Below are 18,207 nucleotides of genomic sequence, written 5' to 3'. Positions count from 1 at the left end.
AAAAAAAAAAGTTAAAGAAGGGGTCTCTGGCTCAGTCGGTGGAGCATTAAGACTCTTGTTTTGGGGACTGTAAATTTGAGCCCCACATTGGGTGTAGAGATTACCTAAAAAAAAAAATCTTAAAAAAATAAAAAGATTAAATGAGAAAAACTATATATCCTAAAATTGAGAGTATCTGTACTATAGACCAAACCTTGAGCACCAAATATTGTTCAAATATTTGATCAGTCACCAAAAATTTTGATAGAAACAATTTTTGGCGAGAACAAACTCTGCTTTATCCAGATGTTTAAATTTGTTTTTTCTGATGGTTATTCTGGGTGTTTTGTCATATCAGGGGTGCCATTTTGCATTTAATAATTATGGATGTGCCTTTTTCCTTCTAAAATTTTAATTATAAAAACTATAAAGATAGGAGTCTGGGTGGCTCAGTTGGTCAAGCGGCAGACTGTTGACAGACTGCTGACAGCTCAGAGGCTGGAGCCTGCTTCAGATTCTGTATCTCCCCCTCTCTCTCTTCCCCTCCCCCACTTACTCTCTTTCTTTCTCCTTCAAAAATAAACATTAATAAATAAATAAACTGTATATTTCTTCAGGTTAAGCTTAGGCAGATAAATAACAACCTCCTCAGTTTTAATTGAGAAGGAAAAAACGGATTAAAAAAATTAAACTTTTCAAATTATTCTCTAGGATAAGTTAATAGAGGCTGATAAATAAGACAAGAAGTCTATAAATAACATTCACTTTTAGTTAAGAAAAAAAGTGAAATGGGGCGCCTGGGTGGCGCAGTCGGTTAAGCGTCCGACTTCAGCCAGGTCACGATCTCGCGGTCCGTGAGTTCGAGCCCCGCGTCAGGCTCTGGGCTGATGGCTCGGAGCCTGGAGCCTGTTTCCGATTCTGTGTCTCCCTCTCTCTCTGCCCCTCCCCCGTTCATGCTCTGTCTCTCTCTGTCCCAAAAATAAATAAAAAATGTTGAAAAAAAAAAAAAGTGAAATGATTATTGCCAATTGATTGCCAGTACCTTTTATAAACCCAGTGATTGAATATTAATTCAGTAGTAAGTGATCCTCAACTCTGAATTACTTGACAATGATGGTTTGGTTTTGTTATTTCAGAAAACATTGTTTCTTATATGCTAATCACTTAAAATTGCTATACATTCATATATGAGACATGGCTTTAAGTTTTTGTTTTGCCTTTTGATGGAAGAATGCATAGCTTTATATATCTGTACCTATACATTTAGGTTCTTAATCATATAGTTTGTATAATGATGCAGTATTTATTTTTAGGGCTCTTATAGAATCTTCTGACTTCGTCTAATTAAGACTGGCTGATTTTAGGTCTGCTGCATAGCTGTCATACTGAGACTTGTTTCCTTTGTACTCTTAGGATAATTCCACTTTTTCTTATGTACCATTTTTTTTTTTTTAACTCATGTGCTTTTATTTCTGAAATAAATTTTCCAGAAAATTGTTTTAGGCCTGTAAAAAATTTTTTTTATAAAAGATATGTGGTGGTACATTTCCTGTTTTCCATTGTGTGGAAGGCCTTTCCTTTGTACTCACATTTAAATGTCATTCTCATTCTTCCTCAGTCCTTTCCATATAAGGGCTCAAATCTTCAGTTTAGGGCAGTTTTTACCCAGTATTTCTTTTTCTCCATTCGTTTTTCTCTTCCTCCTGGCATACTTACTGCATACTTACTGTATGATACATCAGGATTACCATCCACAGAGACTAACACTGGACTGGACAAATAGGGTTTTTTCCACTATGTAGTAAAGAAAGGTGAAGTTGGCACTATGGGACTAATGATTCAATGATATCATCAAGGACGTGGGCTCTTCTCTTTCTTCTGTCCTGACATGGCTTTCATCTTCATTGTTAACAAGATAGCTATTGTACCTCCACGCATCCTATAAGCATTCCAAGTAGGAAGAAAAGGGAAGGGCAGAGGGACAAAGGGACATGCCAGCTATGCTTACCCCCTTAAAAAAAATCTTTTGGCAACCTCACCCAATTCCACATGCTTGTTAATGGCCAGAACAAAATTCTATGTCCACTTCATCTGCAGGAGAGTCTTAGAATGTGTATATTTTAGCTGGGCCCATTGCTGTCTTGAATAGAACATTCTGTTCTTAATGAAGAGGGGAAGAATGAATATTGGGTAGATAATTAATAATTATGTCATGGGTGAATATTAGATTTATTCGATCTTCATTTCTCTTCACTTACTTTTCACCTATTGTCTTTTTTGTTTTTTGGTGTTCCAGGAAATTTCATGGATTTCCCTTTCTAGATCTATAATTCTGTCTTCAGTCAGACATGTCCATTATTTAGTTTCTCTTTTGCATTTTAATTTTGAATAGTTCATCTTGTTTTCTGATTTCTTTTTCATTGAATCTTATTTTTTTCATATTATTCATTGTGGTGAATTACACATAACATAAAATTAGTATTTTAATCATTTTAAGCATTAAGTACATTCATATTGTATACCTAACCATCACCACTATTAATCTCCAGGACTCTTTTCATCTTCCCAAACTGAAAGGCCATACCCATTAAACAGTAACTCTCCGTTCCCCTTCCCCACTGCCTCAGGCAAAGATGTATGTATATATATATATATATATATATATATATATATATATATATACATATACACATACACCTGTGAATTTGACTAGTGTAGTTATTTCCTATTTGGAATCACACAGTATTTGCCTTTTTGTGTCTGGCTTTTTCACTTAGCATTAATGTCTTTAAAGATCATCCATGTTGTAGCATGTGTCAGAATTTCCTTTTTAAATAATACTTCATTGTGTGTATGTACTACATTTTGTTTATTCATGCCTTGATGGACACTTGAGTTGCTTCCACCTCTTGGCTATTGTCAATAATGCTGCTGTGAACATTGTTGTTCAAATATCTGTTTGATTCCCTGTTTTCTTTTGTATATATGCCCAGAAGTGGAATTGCTGGGTCATAGGGTATTTTTGTGTATATGGTAATGCCATGTCATTTTCCACCGCAGCTGCACTATTTTATGTTACCTGCAGCAGTGCCTGAAGTTTCCAATTCCTCCACATCCTCACCAATGCGTATTTTTTTTTTAATTTTTTTTTTTTAACGTTTATTTATTTTTGAGACAGAGACAGAGCATGCACGGGGGAGGATCAGAGACAGAGAGGGAGACACAGAATCTGAAACAGGCTCCAGGCTCTGAGCTGTCAGCACAGAGCCCGACACGGGGCTTGAACTCATGAACCGCGAGATCATGACCTGAGCTGAAGTCAGACGCTTAACCGACTGAGCCACTCAGGCGCCCCACCAATGCGTATTTTATATGCTTTTGATAATAGCCATTGTAATCAGTATGAAGTGATAACTTGTGGTTTTGATTTGCGTTTCTCTAATGATTAGTGATGTTGAACATCTTTTCATTTGCCGGTCATCTTTGGACAAATGTCTATTCAAGTTCTTTGCTCATTTTTGAATTGGATTGTTATTGAGTTGTATAAGTTCTTTTTATTCTGGATATTAATCCTTCATCTGATACACATATACAAATATTTCCTCCTATTCCATAAGTTGCCTTTTTACTCTGTTGATAGTGTCCTTTGATGTACAAAAGTTTTAAATTTTAATGAAATCCAAGTTGTCTGTTTTTTCTTTGTTGCCTATACTACTTTTGAGGTCATATCCAAAAAATCATTGCCAAGTCCAGTGTTAAGAAGCTTTTCCCTTTTTGTTCTAAGCATTTTATAGTTCTAGCTGTTATATTTAGGTCTTCATTCCATTTTGAGTTAATTTTTGTATATGGTATAAAATAAGGGTCCAATTACATTTATTTGCATGTGGATATCCAGTTGTCCCAGTATGACTTGAAAATATTATCTTTTTCTCCTTGAATCGTCTTGGCACTGTTATTGAAAATCATTTGACCATATATTCAAGGATTTATTTCTGGGCTTTCTATTTTATTCTGTTGGTCTGTATATCTGTCATACTGCAGTACCACACTTTTTTGATTACTGTAGCTTATTAGTGAGTTTTGAAATCAGGAAATATGAGACCTCTGACATTGTTTTTCAAGATTCTTTTAGCTATTTTGGATCGCTTGAGAGTCCATATGAATTTTAGGATTGAGCTTTCTATTTCTGTAAAAGAATCTTATTCTTAATGATATAAAGTCCAATCAGGTCTCTCTAAAGTTATGCATTAGAATGTTTTAAAGATGGTTTTGTCTTGTTTTTTGTGTTTTTTTTTTTTAAATGTTTATTTATTTTTGAAGGAGAGAGAGCGTGAGCGTGGGAGGGGCCGAGAAAGAGGGAGACACAGAATCTGAAACAGGCTCAAGGCTCTGAGCTGTCAGCACAGAGCCCGACGCGGGGCTTGAACTCACCGACTGTGAGATCACGACCTGAGCCGAAGTTGGACGCTTAACTGACTGAGCCACCCAGACACCCCTTGTCTTGTTTTTTGAACTACCTTTCTTCCTCCTATTTTATTTTGTTCTTCCTCTATTACACTTTTCATTTTCCTTAAATTGCTGGTAATCCTTAATTGCCTGTTGATATTTATAAATGAAGGATTTGATTTATCAGTGTAGGATTTGATTTATCAGTGTAGATAATTAGCATGACTATCATACACACTGTTTTAAAGGTCTGTTTTGACCACAGATCTCTTTAGTGTAGCGTTGGGAGGAGCTTATTGGCAGGCTTTTGGATGTAAATTATACGAGCTGAGTGATCCTGTTGAATTCCATGATTGCCAAAATAAGGAAAGCTTCATTCTGGGAGAGAATGCAAAATCCCTTATAGTACTTCATTTTTTAAATTTTTATTTATTTTGAGAGAGAAATAGAGAGCAAGTGGGGGAGGGGCAGAGAGAGAGAGGGGGACACAATACTAAGTAGGTCCCAAGCTATTAGTGCAAAACCCAATTCAGGGCTTGAATTTACAACTATGAGATCGTGTCCTGAGCTGAAATCAAGTCTGTTGCTTAACCAACTGAGTCGCCCAGGCGCCCCAGTATTTCATTTCTATGAGGAGTTGCCATTTGTTTCTTTCTTCTATGTTTTGGAGGTTCCTTATGTCAGTTCTTAGGCCCAACTGTTCTGCAATAGTCCTGTAGGTATTCCGATGATTACTCATGGCTTGCTCTCCCTTACTGTACTTTTTGATCTGTCCTGGGAGTATTTTTGGGAAGAACACCTCTGCCTTCTACAGGAGCCATCTTTTGTTTCTAGTTTAGATTATAGTTTCTTCTATTCTGGTTTCTTAATCAGAATCTGTGAGCTCGCCAGTTGGCTGAAACTCTGTAATTTCAGGTGATTGATAGCATCCTTTCCTTGTTTCCAGCACTACAGATTTATTTTCCTTTTTCCCTTTACCTTTTACCCATGTTTATTCTCATTTCAGTGGGATTTTCCACAAAGGGGGGGGGTAGATGCTTGTGCTCAGTCTGATTTTATTTATTTAGCACTACTTAATCTGTGTAAGTAATGTTTTCGATCTGTGAATGAGACAAAGGCCTCCCAGCTTTCATAGAGTTTATATTCCAGTGGGGGATTGAGCATATAAATAAATAACAGATTATAGTAGTAGTGGATTATAAAAAGTAATATGGACTGTGAGACACAGAGTCTTATTTATAAATTGACAATTTGAAGTAAATAAGTGGCTTCATTAAAAGTTTTGGGAAGAGCTTTAGGCAGAAGGATTAGCAAATGCAGAGACTTAAGGGGAGGAAGGAACTTGTTTTAATTAAAGGGAGGCATGTCTGGAGTGTAGTGAACAAAGTGTCTAGCACTATGAGAAGATTGGAGAGAGGCAAATGTCAGGTCTTATAGGCACTTGTAGTCTCTCATAAGGAAATTTAACTTTATTTTTTAATACAATGAAAAGCTAATGAAAGATTTTAGAAGGGCAGCTATATGGTTTGAATATTTTAAAGATAATTTTGGCAGCTACAAAGTATATTAGGTTTGGATGTTGACCATAGAGGCAAAGAGATAAAGTAATTGTAGATATATTTTGCAAAGAATACCTGTGGACTTTTGTGATGATAGGAAACAAGATGAGTCACAGATAACTACAAATTATTTGGCTTTTGCACCTGGGTGGTACTATCTATTAATATAAGGAAGCTTTGGAGGAGGGAAAATCAAGTTATTTTTTTGATACATTTGAAATGCTTGTAAGATATTAGAGTGAAGCTGTCAGGTAGGCAGTTGGAGCTTTGGAAAGATATCAGTTGAAAGTATAAATTTTGGAACCGTTTGGGTCTATGGATTATCTAGAGTGTAAGTAAGAGAAGAGAGCTCAGGTCAGAGTCCCAGGGCTTTAATATTAAAGGTGAGAACCTGGTGGAGGAAAAGACAGAAGCCTGAAAATCAAGTGAAGAATAATTTAAGGAAAAGTATAGTCATCTTTGTTGAATTTTCTTTCTTTTTTTTTTTTTTAAGTTTATTTTGAGAGAGCGGGAGAGGGGCAGAGAGAGAGAGGGAGACAGAATCTCAAGCAGGCCTTGTGCTATCAGTGCAGAGCCTGATGTGGGGCTCAAACTCATGAGCCAAAGTTGGGTGCTTAACTGACTAAGCCACCCAGGTGCCTCTTCTTCTTCTTTCTTCTTTTTTCTTTCTTCTCCTCCCTCCTCCCCCTCCTCCTTTTTAATGTTTATTTATTTTTGGGAGAGAGAGTATGTTCCTCCTCCTCCTCCTCCTTTTTAATGTCTATTTATTTTGGGGAGAGAGAGTGTGTTACTTCTCCTCCTCCTCCTCCTTTTTAATGTTTATTTATTTTGGGGAGAGAGAGTATGTGTGTGTGCATGAAGGAACTGCAGGGAGAGGGGGACAGAGGATCTGAAGTGGGCTCTATGCTGACAGCAGACCAGCCCCATATGGGTCTCGAACTCACAAACCAAGATCATGACCTGAGCTGAAGTCAGATGCGTAACCGACTGAGCCACCCAGCCACCCCTATCTTTGTTGAATTTTTGAGGGATGGTATTAAGATGATTAAAGAAAGATGCTGTTAGATTTGATAACGAATGGTATTAAGATGATTAAAGAGAAACTGTTAGATTTGTTAACAGATGTTTGTCCTTCTGGATGATCAGTTTCATTGATTGGGGAACTATATTGGAATGGATTGATGAGGGAATGGGAGGTTGAGAAACTGAAGACAGAAAGTACAGATATCTCTTTTTTTGAGAAGTTTGGCTAATAATTTAGAAGTTAGCAGAGATGAGTGGGTAGGTGGAAGAACAAACCTAAATTCATTGTTGAACTTCAAAAGGCATACCATAAGCTTTACCTATCACTATTTCCTTGATTTTTTTAGAAGTTTTCTAAGCACACACAGAGGAGAAAATGGCCAACCTGTCCCCATTAACACCCACATTTACTCCTTCCCTTGCATATTATTTTTAAGCAAATATCATGTAATTTCAGTTGTAAATATTTCATTATATGTTTCTAAAAGACAGACCTTTAAAAACATAAGCACAATTAAAATTAACAATTCCTTAATATTAAATACCCAACTGGTGTTGAAATTTTCAGGTGTCTCATAAATGGTCTTAAAAACTTAAAAAAAAAAAAAAGTTTTAAAAACCAAATTCCATGTTACATATGGACAATATCTTTTTTAGCTCTCTTTTATCCGTTGTTTTCTTTTTTTTGTTTTTCCTTGCAAATTATATGTTAAAGATACTGTCATTTTTACATTTGGATGTGCTGTTTGGGTCTTTATGGTGTAGGAATATAGGATTACACATTCCTCCAGTGACTTGTTTTTCCTGTAAATTGTAATTTGGATTCAAAGGCTTGATTTTCTTGACAAGATGATATTCTGTCAGGAGGTTCATTAAAGCCTGCTTGTCTCTGTTTTTCTGATGTTAGCAGCTATTTATGTTTAGTACTTACATCCTTTAGTTCATTTCTGGTTGAAAACAGCTATACTTTGATTTTATCATTCTTTCTTCATTTTTTATCCACAATAATCCTTAAATGAGAAACTTCTCTTTATCTGTTGTTTTGTTATCCAGTAAATGGTAGTTTGAATTCTGTCTCTTTAAGTTTTCAAAATACTCAGTTGGTTCATTAGCATCTTCCTATCCTGGTCAAGTAGTTTTTGCTTTTGTTTTTGTATTTAATGTCATGTGCTTGTAGTTTTCAGTATATTTGATGTTTCAGCTTTACAGTTGCTATTTTTATTGATGCTCAAGTTGTCCTGCAGTGGTCAGGCCTTTTCAAGTTGCCCTTGAATCCTTTAACAAGCCTGGTTGTCTTTGATAACTTGAAGTCTGGAATAATTAAATGTTCTTGCATCATCGGATATGTCTGAGATTAGAATTAATTAATTTTCTAAAGATATGGCATTTGGAAATAATCATTACTATTTTTTTTAATTTTACACTAGCCTATTAAGCATAATTATATTACAGTCTTTTAAATTATTCTCTTTACTTCTTGGGATATGAATTTTATTTATTTTGGCCCTTCACCATTGTGGTTTAGCCATTTGGGGAATTCTCTTTGTTGCTTTTTTTTTTTTAATGTTTATTTTTGAGAGAGACAGAGAGACAGAGCACGAGTTGGGAGGGGCAGAGAGACAGGGACAGACACCGGGCTGCAATTCACAAGCCATGAGATCATGACCTGAGCTGAAGTCAGATGTTTAATCGACTGAGCCACCCAGGTGCCCCTTCTCTTTGTTGCTTTTGAGTTCAGATGTATTAAAGCACATTTTTGTTTTTTAAAATTTGTCTTCTCCAACATTTTGAATTGTTTGGAGTGAGAAGGATCGCTTCTTGCATTATTTAAATCATCATATTGAGTAAAGTTCCCCTATTGCTATTCCATTTAGGGATCCACATGCTCTGAGAATGTCAGAAATGACCTCATCTGTGGCTAAAATGAAAACTACTTATTTCCTAGTGTTTTTATATTTTTCTGTGGATGCCTTCTGTTTGCTTTTTGTTGGTAACCTTAATTAATATATTATGGTTAAGGTCAGTTTTGCTTCTGTGTATTTGACATATTTCAATCTATAATTTGAGTAGGGGGCAAAACGAAATGTTTTGTTTTGTTTTTCCTTTTGTAATACTTGACCATTTTTAGTTTGGAAGCAGAGAGAAGGAATAAGGCAGAAAGATCTCTGTGGAACTGTGTGAATATGTAGGGACTGAAATTAACTGTGCCAAATAAAGAAACTGCTCTTCTATTAAAATTCCTCCTACCTCATGAGTTAATGTGGATCTCAATTTGAATTTCTTTTTTCCTATGTGGGTGTCAGGAGCATAGATATAACAGTTGTAGTTTTATAAATTATGCCAGACAGCAAACTTTAGTGCTATTTAGAAAGAAAAAGAAGACAATGAGAACTTGGGCAAACAGTTCTTGCTAAGCCCTAAAATATATCACTTTTATTCATCCATACAGAAAACAAGCATGAGGCCAAGAGGAGGCGAACAGAGAGAGTTAGGCGAGAGAAGATAAATTCTACAGTAAATAAGGATTTAGAAAACAGAAAGAGGTCTCGAAGTAACAGCCATTCAGATCATATCAGACGAGGAAGAGGAAGACCTAAAACTGCATCTGCCAAAAAACATGAGGAAGAAAGAGGTATGAATAAATCCAAGCAGTTTTTTTTTTTCAAATATTAAAATTTTTCTAGAGCCTTAATTAGATAGTAGTAAAGAAAGTGTTTGGTAGGCATTGAGCTCCTAGACTTAAAATCACAACTCATATTTTATTTTTAAAATTTTTAGAAGTTTATTTATTTTGAGAAAGAGAGAGCCTGAGTGGGAAGGGGCAGAGAGAGAGGGGGAGCAAGAATCCCAAGCAGCCCATGTACTGACAGCACAGAGCCCGATGCAGGGCTTGATTTCATGAACTGTGAGATCATGACCTGAACCCAAATCAAGGGTAGGATATTTAACCAACTGAGCCATCCAGGTGCCCCACAACTCATATTTTAGTTTGAAAATATTTCCTCCAGGATAGATGCTTGTTTAAAAAAAAAAAAAAAATCAGAGTTTAATTTTCAAAATCTAAAGGCTTAAATTAGGTAAAATTCACCTTGCTATAAACTGATGATAGCAGAGGGGCACCTGGGTGGCTTAGTCAGTTAAAGGTCCAACTTTGGCTCAGGTCATGATCTCACAGTTGGTGAGTTTGAGCCCCGTGTCAGGGTCTGTACTGACAGAGCCTGGAGCCTGCTTCAAATTCTGTGTCTGTCTCTCTCTGCCCCTCCCTTGCTCATGCTCTCTTTCTCTCTCTTTGAAAAATAAATAAACATTAAAAAAATTTTAAAAAACTGATGATAGTAAGAGTTCAGAGATAATAATTTTCATATGACACCCAGAGAAGCCTATTAAAATGGGTGTTTTTTATTTATTTGTTTTTAAAGATAAATCTGAGTTCCATTAGACTTCAAACTGTTATACTACAAGTTTTAAAATTTTTCTATTGAAAGTATTCTTTAGTATGAATTTTTAAATTGTTCATTGTGTCCTCCCTGCTTTGAGGCAGCTTTTGGATAGTTAAGTAAATTCTTCTTGGTCCAAAATGTATTTATATTTCTCCTTACATGTCTTCTCCTTCTGATAAGTAGTATGTCTACCAGTAACTTGTTTTTATGATTAACTAAAACTTCATCTTCTCTTTTTATACATCTTCTAAAAAACTTTTTACCATGGAAATTTCAAAGATGACACAAGAGTAGAGAGACTAGACTAGATGATGAACCCCCATGTGGCCATGAATATCTTTTGAAATTGAGACTGTCAAACCTGTAATTAATGGAAAAAGCTATAGTTGCTCTTTTTAATTACTTAAAAAACCTGTATCAAAATAATTTCATATTCAGTGAAATGCATTAATAATTTCTTGCTGGTGAGTTATACTTTGCTTTTTCAGGCATTCGTTTTTAGGTATTCAAGCATAAGCACAAATTTGTTTTATTTTAGACATCTGAGCTTTTTTTTTTTTTTTTTTTACCTGTTTACCATTTCTCCCTGCTTTGTATGCTTTTTTTTTAAGTTTATTTTGAGAGACAGCGTGTGGGCATGCGCTCCTTTGCATGAGTGGGGGAGGGGCAGAGAGAAGAAGAGACAGAATCCCAAGCAGGCCCTGCACTGCCCAACCATGAAATCATGACCTGAGCTGAGATCAGACACTTAACCGACTGAGCCACCCAAGTGGCCCTCTGTATGCTTTTATTTGAATAAAGTTACTACTGTTAGGGAAAATAAATTTACTGTAAAAATAAATTATATATGGTTTCTTAGCACTGTATAGCTAAAGGGATAAGGTTTATATCATATTTGTATTCTTTGAAGTATACTTAAATACTCCTTAATTCCGTGGGTAATTTTACTCCCATTTTCTTTCCTTCTCTTATGCTGCTCTTCCGGAGACTTTGAATTATTTTCTAAACATGAATGTGGTTTTTTGGGGTTTTTGTGTTTAAAAAAAAATTTTTTTTTTAACGTTTATTTATTATTGAGAGACAGAGACAGAGCATGAGCGGGGGCGGGGGGGGGGGCAGAGAGAGGAGGAGACACAGAATCCAAAGCAAGCTCCAGGCTCCAAGCTGTCAGCACAGAGCCTGACACAGGGCTCAAACACAAACTGCAAGATCATGACCTGAGCTGAAGTTGGATGCTTAACTGACTGAGCCACCCAGGTGCCCTTGAATATATTTTTTAATGGGGTGGTCAGAAAATCTGTGCTAAAACCTGTTTCAGAAGGGAAACTAGGTAAAGAAAAGGCAACAGGAGGGAAAAAAAAAGAGGGAAATACTGCTTGACCCAGAAAACAGAACATACTTTTCAGTTGAAGTAAAGGGAATATAACCCAAAGAATGGAAAAGGAATGCTTCTGGTGGTGAGAGGAGATGAGAAAACAGATAATGATGGTCTTTTAGTTGGAGAAATGAAGTCTATTGATAGTTGTGCTAGGACTCTGTATGTACAGGTCTGAATTTTTATTTCATGTTAACTTGAGAAAGGAATTTACTTAGCTATAAATTCTTTTTTCAGGTATTTTCAGCTTATGGTAGAAAAATCTTGAGCTATTTCTAGAGTAAGATATGCTTTTGATTTATTTTTAATACAAACAGGAAGATGCTCAAAGCAGTTTTTGTAGAATAAACTGGAATCTTAATGTAGGCCAGGAGGGCGACGGGGGAGGAGTAGAATCTTTTAATGTAGTCCAGGAGTCTGAGGGGGGAGGAGGTCAGCAAACTTTTTCTGTAAAGAGCCAGATAATAAATATTTTAGACGTTGTGGGCCATACGGTCTTCTGTTGCAGCTACTCTGCCCTGTCATTGTAGCTGGAAAGCAGCCATAGACAATATGTAAATGAACGGGCATGGCTCTGTTCCACTAAGACTTTATAAAAACAGGTGGCAGGCCAGATTTGACCTTGGACTATATTTTACCAACCCTTGAGGCAGACCATGTTCCCTAAATATAATAGGGATAAGAAATATGAACTTTTGAAATATCTGTGTATTTTAAAATAGACTTCTGTCATATGCTTCTTTATTAAGTAGCTATTTAATTCCATTTTTATTGATTCCTTGCTCATTGGGTGCTTAAAAAGAAGCAAGCTTTACCTTTAATAAGGAAAACCTGACAGTATGTCTAAAAACACATTTTTAATTGACTGTGTTTTCTGTATTTCAAAAAAGAATAGGAAGAAGAGAGTGGGAAAGGGAAGCTTGTTAGACATCTAGATAACAACCTATTTTTATACAATCATAAAAACAAACCATTAAAATTTTTTGGTTGGTTTAAGATAAGTTTTTATTTTGTATGAGGGGAGTAGGATTATTTTGAATATTAGTAATGTTGAGTGACATTTTTATTAAAATATAATGGGCAATTCTGAATATCTTATTAATGAACATAAGAGATTAATGTAGAGTTCAAGTTAAAGTTGGTAGATTGAATAACCACACCTTGCTCTCCACCATCTTCAACTCCTAGTAATATTATAGTAAAGGGACTTTTTTTTTTTTAAAAGGACCAAATACCACAAGGACAAGGAATGGGAAAAGCAGTAGAATTCTAGAAAGTGATCACTGCTTTAGTAGACCCATGAAACCTAAATTGTAAGCTCCTTTGGGGAAAACTAAGAAAGAAACTGATTTTTATTACACAACTGCCTTAAGGTCAGGAATTTGTACATCAGTTAGGTCTGGAAGTGTAGAGGTGAAGGTGAGGTTAAAAACGAGATTGCTTGGAAGTCTGTTTTTTAATGGCCTGGTAGGGCTGTTTACATCATTTTCCCCTCCTTCCAAATTTATCCTTTGAAAAAGGTCAGACAAAACAGAGTCTCTGATTTAGGGAACACCAGGTGTCATTGAGGGCAGGGGTACTGTATTAAGATCAGGAAGACTATGTGAGAATTGGAGATGATAAATAATACTGAGTTCTATACTCAGGCTTTTATCTCCCAGGTAAGAAAGAAATTAGTAGTATCTTCTCTAGGAAATGTGAAAAACCCAAGAGAAAAAGCCTAAAATAAAGATAGTTTCATTAGGGATTTCACAAAGAAATGGCCTATTCAGATCACCCTAAATTATGATCAGAGTCAGGCTCCACAATGTATATGAGCTAATCAGCTTTTTGGATCCCACTCATAAATATGAGCAAATTATCAAGAATTACCCAGGTTAGGGCACCTGGATAGCTCAGTTGGTTAAACGTCTGACTCTTGATGTTGGCTCAGGTCATGATTTCATGGTTTGTGAGATTGAGTCCTGCGATGGGCTCTGTGCTGACAACAGGGAGCCTGCTTGGAATTCTTTCTCTCCCCCTCTCTCTGCTTCTCCCCAGCTTGTGTGCGCATGTGTTCTCTGAAAGCATCTATACAGAAGGCTAAGACCATATCAACAGGAAAAAACAATAGCTTGGATAAAACAAGTTTTTGCATGAATGAGAAAAAATTAAAACTATCATTAATGTTCGTGGCAAGAGGAGATATTGTAGTCATGAAACAAGAACAAGATGATATTTAAATAGAAAAAGCACGTGTCAAAAAGTACCTAGAAAATGAACTTTAAATCTCAAACAATATGCATATAAAGATTTGCAGATGAAAAACTTTAACAGGTTTATTGGCAGAATTAAAGAATTGTACTAGAACCTAGAGCAGTAGAAAAAGAGATGAAAGTATAGAATGGGAATGATAAATTTAGAGGACCAGTTTGAGGTCAGCATCAATAAATAACTGATGTTCCAAAAAAGAACATAGAAGATGGGGGAGAAGGAAGTCATCGATGAAATAATTCAAGAAATTTTTCCACCTGAAGGACATTGAGTTTCCACATTGAAATGGCCCACCAAATTCCCAGACCAGTGAATGGTTAAAAGTAGAGATCATGCTGAAACGTACTATCATAAATCCTATCTCTTTTGTTAAAGGAAAACCCCTTCAAGTGCTCAAGGGAAAAAGAGGAAATCAAGATAGCATTTGGAATTAATATAATGCAATACTACCCAGCAAGGAACAAACTACTTACATATGAACAGCATCAGTGAATTTTAAAAATGTGTTGAATGAGAGAAGCTAGACACAAAACAGTTCATGCTGTATAATGCCATATATAAGTTCAAGAACAGGCAAATGAATCTCTGGCGATGGAACAGTGGTTGCTGATGAGGTGGGGGAAGCAGTGACTGGAAAGGAACATGAGGAATTTCCTGTATATTAATGATTGAGGGTGTGGGTTATGTAGGTGTATATTTTGTTAGAACTCATCCAATTGTACACTTAAGATCTGTGTATTTCATTGTATGCATATTTAGCAATAATTTTTTAAATAACTGTACAAAAAGGTACTGGCTTTTTTAAAAAAAATAGTGACACCATTAGAAGACATACTAAGAGGGAATCTATGACTTTTTAGTTGCCCACACTATGGATTAGCATGAAGGTAGTCTAAAGCCAATTTCTAACATTCAGAGTCTCAAAATTTTTGCTACCTGTACTCCCCTTTCTCAGGAAGCTACTGCAAGATACATGACATCCAAAGGAAGAAGTAAACCAAGAAAATGTCCTGGCATCCAGGACACAGAGTCCAACTCGAGAGAAAGATGGTTATATCCAGCATGATGTTGAAGAGAGATCTCAATGATAATTAATTGTGTAGCAGGTCCAGAAAGCAACCATTTCAGATTGGAGCAGAAGACTTGGAGAGACTTCTTCAAGAAGATAAAATTGATATAATGCCTAATATGTGTAAACATCCTGAAAGATCTATACAACTTGGAGAGAGTTTGGGTTCAATTAGTAATGAAAATTAACCAGATGGAAAAAGAGAATCTCTTCAGGGGGAAAAAAAAAACAATGTGCAGTAAAAGTGAAATCATTTACATAGTTAGAATAATATAAACATTGAATATTGGTCTCATCAAAATTGTGATACAACTGAATTCTAACTTTCTCTGGTGGAAGGTCAATTAATAATGCCTGAAACCACGAAGTAGCATCATATAAAAATGTTGCTTAGAGAGGCAGAAACAAAAAGAAACAATTGAGAAAAAAAAATAGTTGCATTTGGAGAGTGAAAAATGTACATGTGGGGAGGAGGACTTCTGTTTTTTGTGATAAGTTTTATAAAAGTGATTTGAGTCTAAACTTATGTATGTGTTTAACTTTGCTTTAAAAAGCCAAAATAAAACAAGTAAACAAAAAAAACCAGACAAAAATAGAATCTTAGAAGACCCCAAAAAAAGAATTTGGCAGAATGTGTACAAAGATATTTATTGTGATTTTAGCTGGCTCAGGAGATAATATATAGGTTGTTTTTATTTCAACTTTCTACCATGAACTTGGGTTACATTTGTAATCAGGAGGGTGAAATTAGAATTAAATGTAGGTTATTCTTATTTGTTGAAGAAGTTAATATATTCATCAAGGTACTGTTGGTGTTCAGAAGGGAACATCTTTAGGATGAGAAAATTTATTTTGATTGGGACAGTGAGCACTCATCCTAGTGAAGAGAAAGAAGTACTTGAGATTTTTATAGAAATGGTGTAGATACATGAACAGTGTGTATAGAAATATATACAGTTTCCATTTAGTTCATGGCATTTCAGTAACTCCTTTGTGTAATTTCTAAAAATTTTCAGTTTAGTAGCATGATACTATATAACACTTAATATACAGTGTTAGTATTATATATAATGTTTATTATCATCTAAAGAAATACTTGAAAGCTTTTAAGTATTTTTTTAATGACTGAATTTACTGCCTTTATATTAAGCTTTCTCTTTTTCTTTTAACAGAGAAACAGGAAAAGGAAATTGACATCTATGCTAACCTCTCTGATGAAAAGGCTTTCGTGTTTTCAGTCGCCTTGGCAGAAATAAATAGAAAAATTATCAATCAAAGACTTATTCTCTGATATTTGTCTGCACAATGTGTTGAAACTTTCTTCAGGATTACATCAGCAAATTCTCAAACAGTTGTGGACTCTCAGGAGCATTCTGACTGCATCAATAAGGGCCATTGATTGTTTTTTTTCCCCTGTCATTTAGCCTGTGCCACACTTTGGGAGCAAAGCTGTAGGCTTGGACTGTTCTGGGATTTCCTTGTTTACCAAGGAGTATTGTCAGTGTTTTGTGTTTGGGATATAAGTAAGTATATTTACCAAAAACAAAAACAAACAAAAAGAAAAACAATGGATGGCTGTTAAAGGGTAAAGGGGTAGGGGGTGGGAGCGGAAGAATGAAAACTAGGGAAATAAAATGCTTGTTAGTTTTCAGGTTTGCCACCAGAGATGCAATATTTTAAGTACTTGGAAAAAGAGTGACTTTTAAAAATATATATTTCAGATTTTCAGCAGTAACAGATTGCATATATACAGTTCATTTACTTTTAATAAATTGGCAATTGATATTTTATTGAATGGGGAATTAAGAATATAAACTGTAAATTTTGTCTTGATTTTTTTCTTGGCCTTTATTTTTATGACTTAAGGTATGAGTTATATTTTGGGAGATACTTTCTAGACATTTGGGAAGTTTGGGTGCTATATGAAGAAAAACATTTAAGGATATATCATACTTCAGATATAAACAACTTGTTTTCTTGAATGTAATTTATTTATTGGTTTAAAAAAAACCTTTTCTGCTCTCAAGATGGTGCCTGTTAACCTAAACATAAGATATATTTATTACATACAAAATATTTCTTAGCCACTTTTAAGCAGTAATGTTTTATCTGAATGGATGTTCATTTATACATCCTGATAATTATTTAAATTGTTACTTAACCTCACTCTGGAAAAAAAATAAACCTTAATATTGAAACTAATAGATTAATAGTGTGGTATAAGTTTGTGCCCTATGAAGTTGTGAACTATATTTAAATTCTTAGTTTTTCTAGTCATAAATGATAACTGTTTATAGCTGATTTATTTTATACTAGATGCTTTTGCATTTTTGCATATCAATTTAACATTCAAATTTGACCGTAACTTCCCTTATTTCAGGTACCTCCCTCTCCCACCCCAGTGGCCAAATCTGTTTGGAAGTCCAGAAGCCCTATTAGTGAAGGTAGTCATCAGCCAGATTTAACTTTAAGAGAATTTCCCTTTCAGTTTCAATAGTAGCATTGGCAGCTTCATCCTGCATCTCCTATCACCTCCCAAAAGAAAAAAAGATTCACATTTTTTCCTATTTCATTTAAATGGTAGCCAGCAGAGGGAGCTTAAGAGGTACTCTAGGTAGGATGCAGAATTATTCTAAGAATTTTCTAAGAATTCCTTTACCCTCAATCCCCCTATTTACCTGCAGGTACTACTACAATTATCTTGTATGCATTTTAAAGCTCTAGTAATAAAGTTTATTCCCAAGCATGCTAATGTGATTTTATCTTTGAAATATAAGAAAACTATTTTTATTTATTTTTTTTTTTAAATTTTTTTTTTCAATGTTTTTTATTTATTTTTGGGACAGAGAGACACAGAGCATGAACGGGGGAGGGGCAGAGAGAAAGGGAGACACAGATTTGGAAACAGGCTCCAGGCTCCGAGCTGTCAGCACAGAGCCCGACGCGGGGCTCGAACTCACAGACCGCGAGATCGTGACCTGGCTGAAGTCGGCCGCTTAACCGACTGCGCCACCCAGGCGCCCCAAGAAAACTATTTTTAATTTGACAAAAAAAATATCTAAA

The 18,207-nt window shown here is 35.4% G+C and overlaps 1 protein-coding gene across 3 annotated transcripts in view; it reads left to right on the top strand.

Moving 5' to 3' along the window:
• C17H16orf87 (chromosome 17 C16orf87 homolog) overlaps positions 1 to 17,346 on the top strand; it is a 35,061-nt gene extending 17,715 nt beyond the window's left edge. The window contains exons 3-4 of one of the 3 annotated variants that reach the window (XM_058708727.1): positions 9,457 to 9,639; positions 16,317 to 17,346. In XM_058708727.1, the coding sequence (XP_058564710.1) occupies positions 9,457 to 9,639; positions 16,317 to 16,435 (302 nt within the window). In that variant the 3' untranslated portion in view covers positions 16,436 to 17,346. Of the gene's footprint in view, positions 1 to 9,456; positions 9,640 to 15,030; positions 15,727 to 16,316 lie in introns of those variants that run through there. The other 2 variants (XM_058708729.1, XM_058708730.1) reach the window with 2 other exon arrangements.
• The last annotated feature ends 861 nt before the right edge of the window (positions 17,347 to 18,207 follow it).

Source organism: Neofelis nebulosa, chromosome 17, assembly GCF_028018385.1.
Source record: "Neofelis nebulosa isolate mNeoNeb1 chromosome 17, mNeoNeb1.pri, whole genome shotgun sequence".
Classification (NCBI taxonomy): domain Eukaryota; kingdom Metazoa; phylum Chordata; class Mammalia; order Carnivora; family Felidae; genus Neofelis; species Neofelis nebulosa.
Note: the sequence above shows the minus strand (reverse complement) of the source record. Positions and strands in the feature narration are given on the sequence as shown.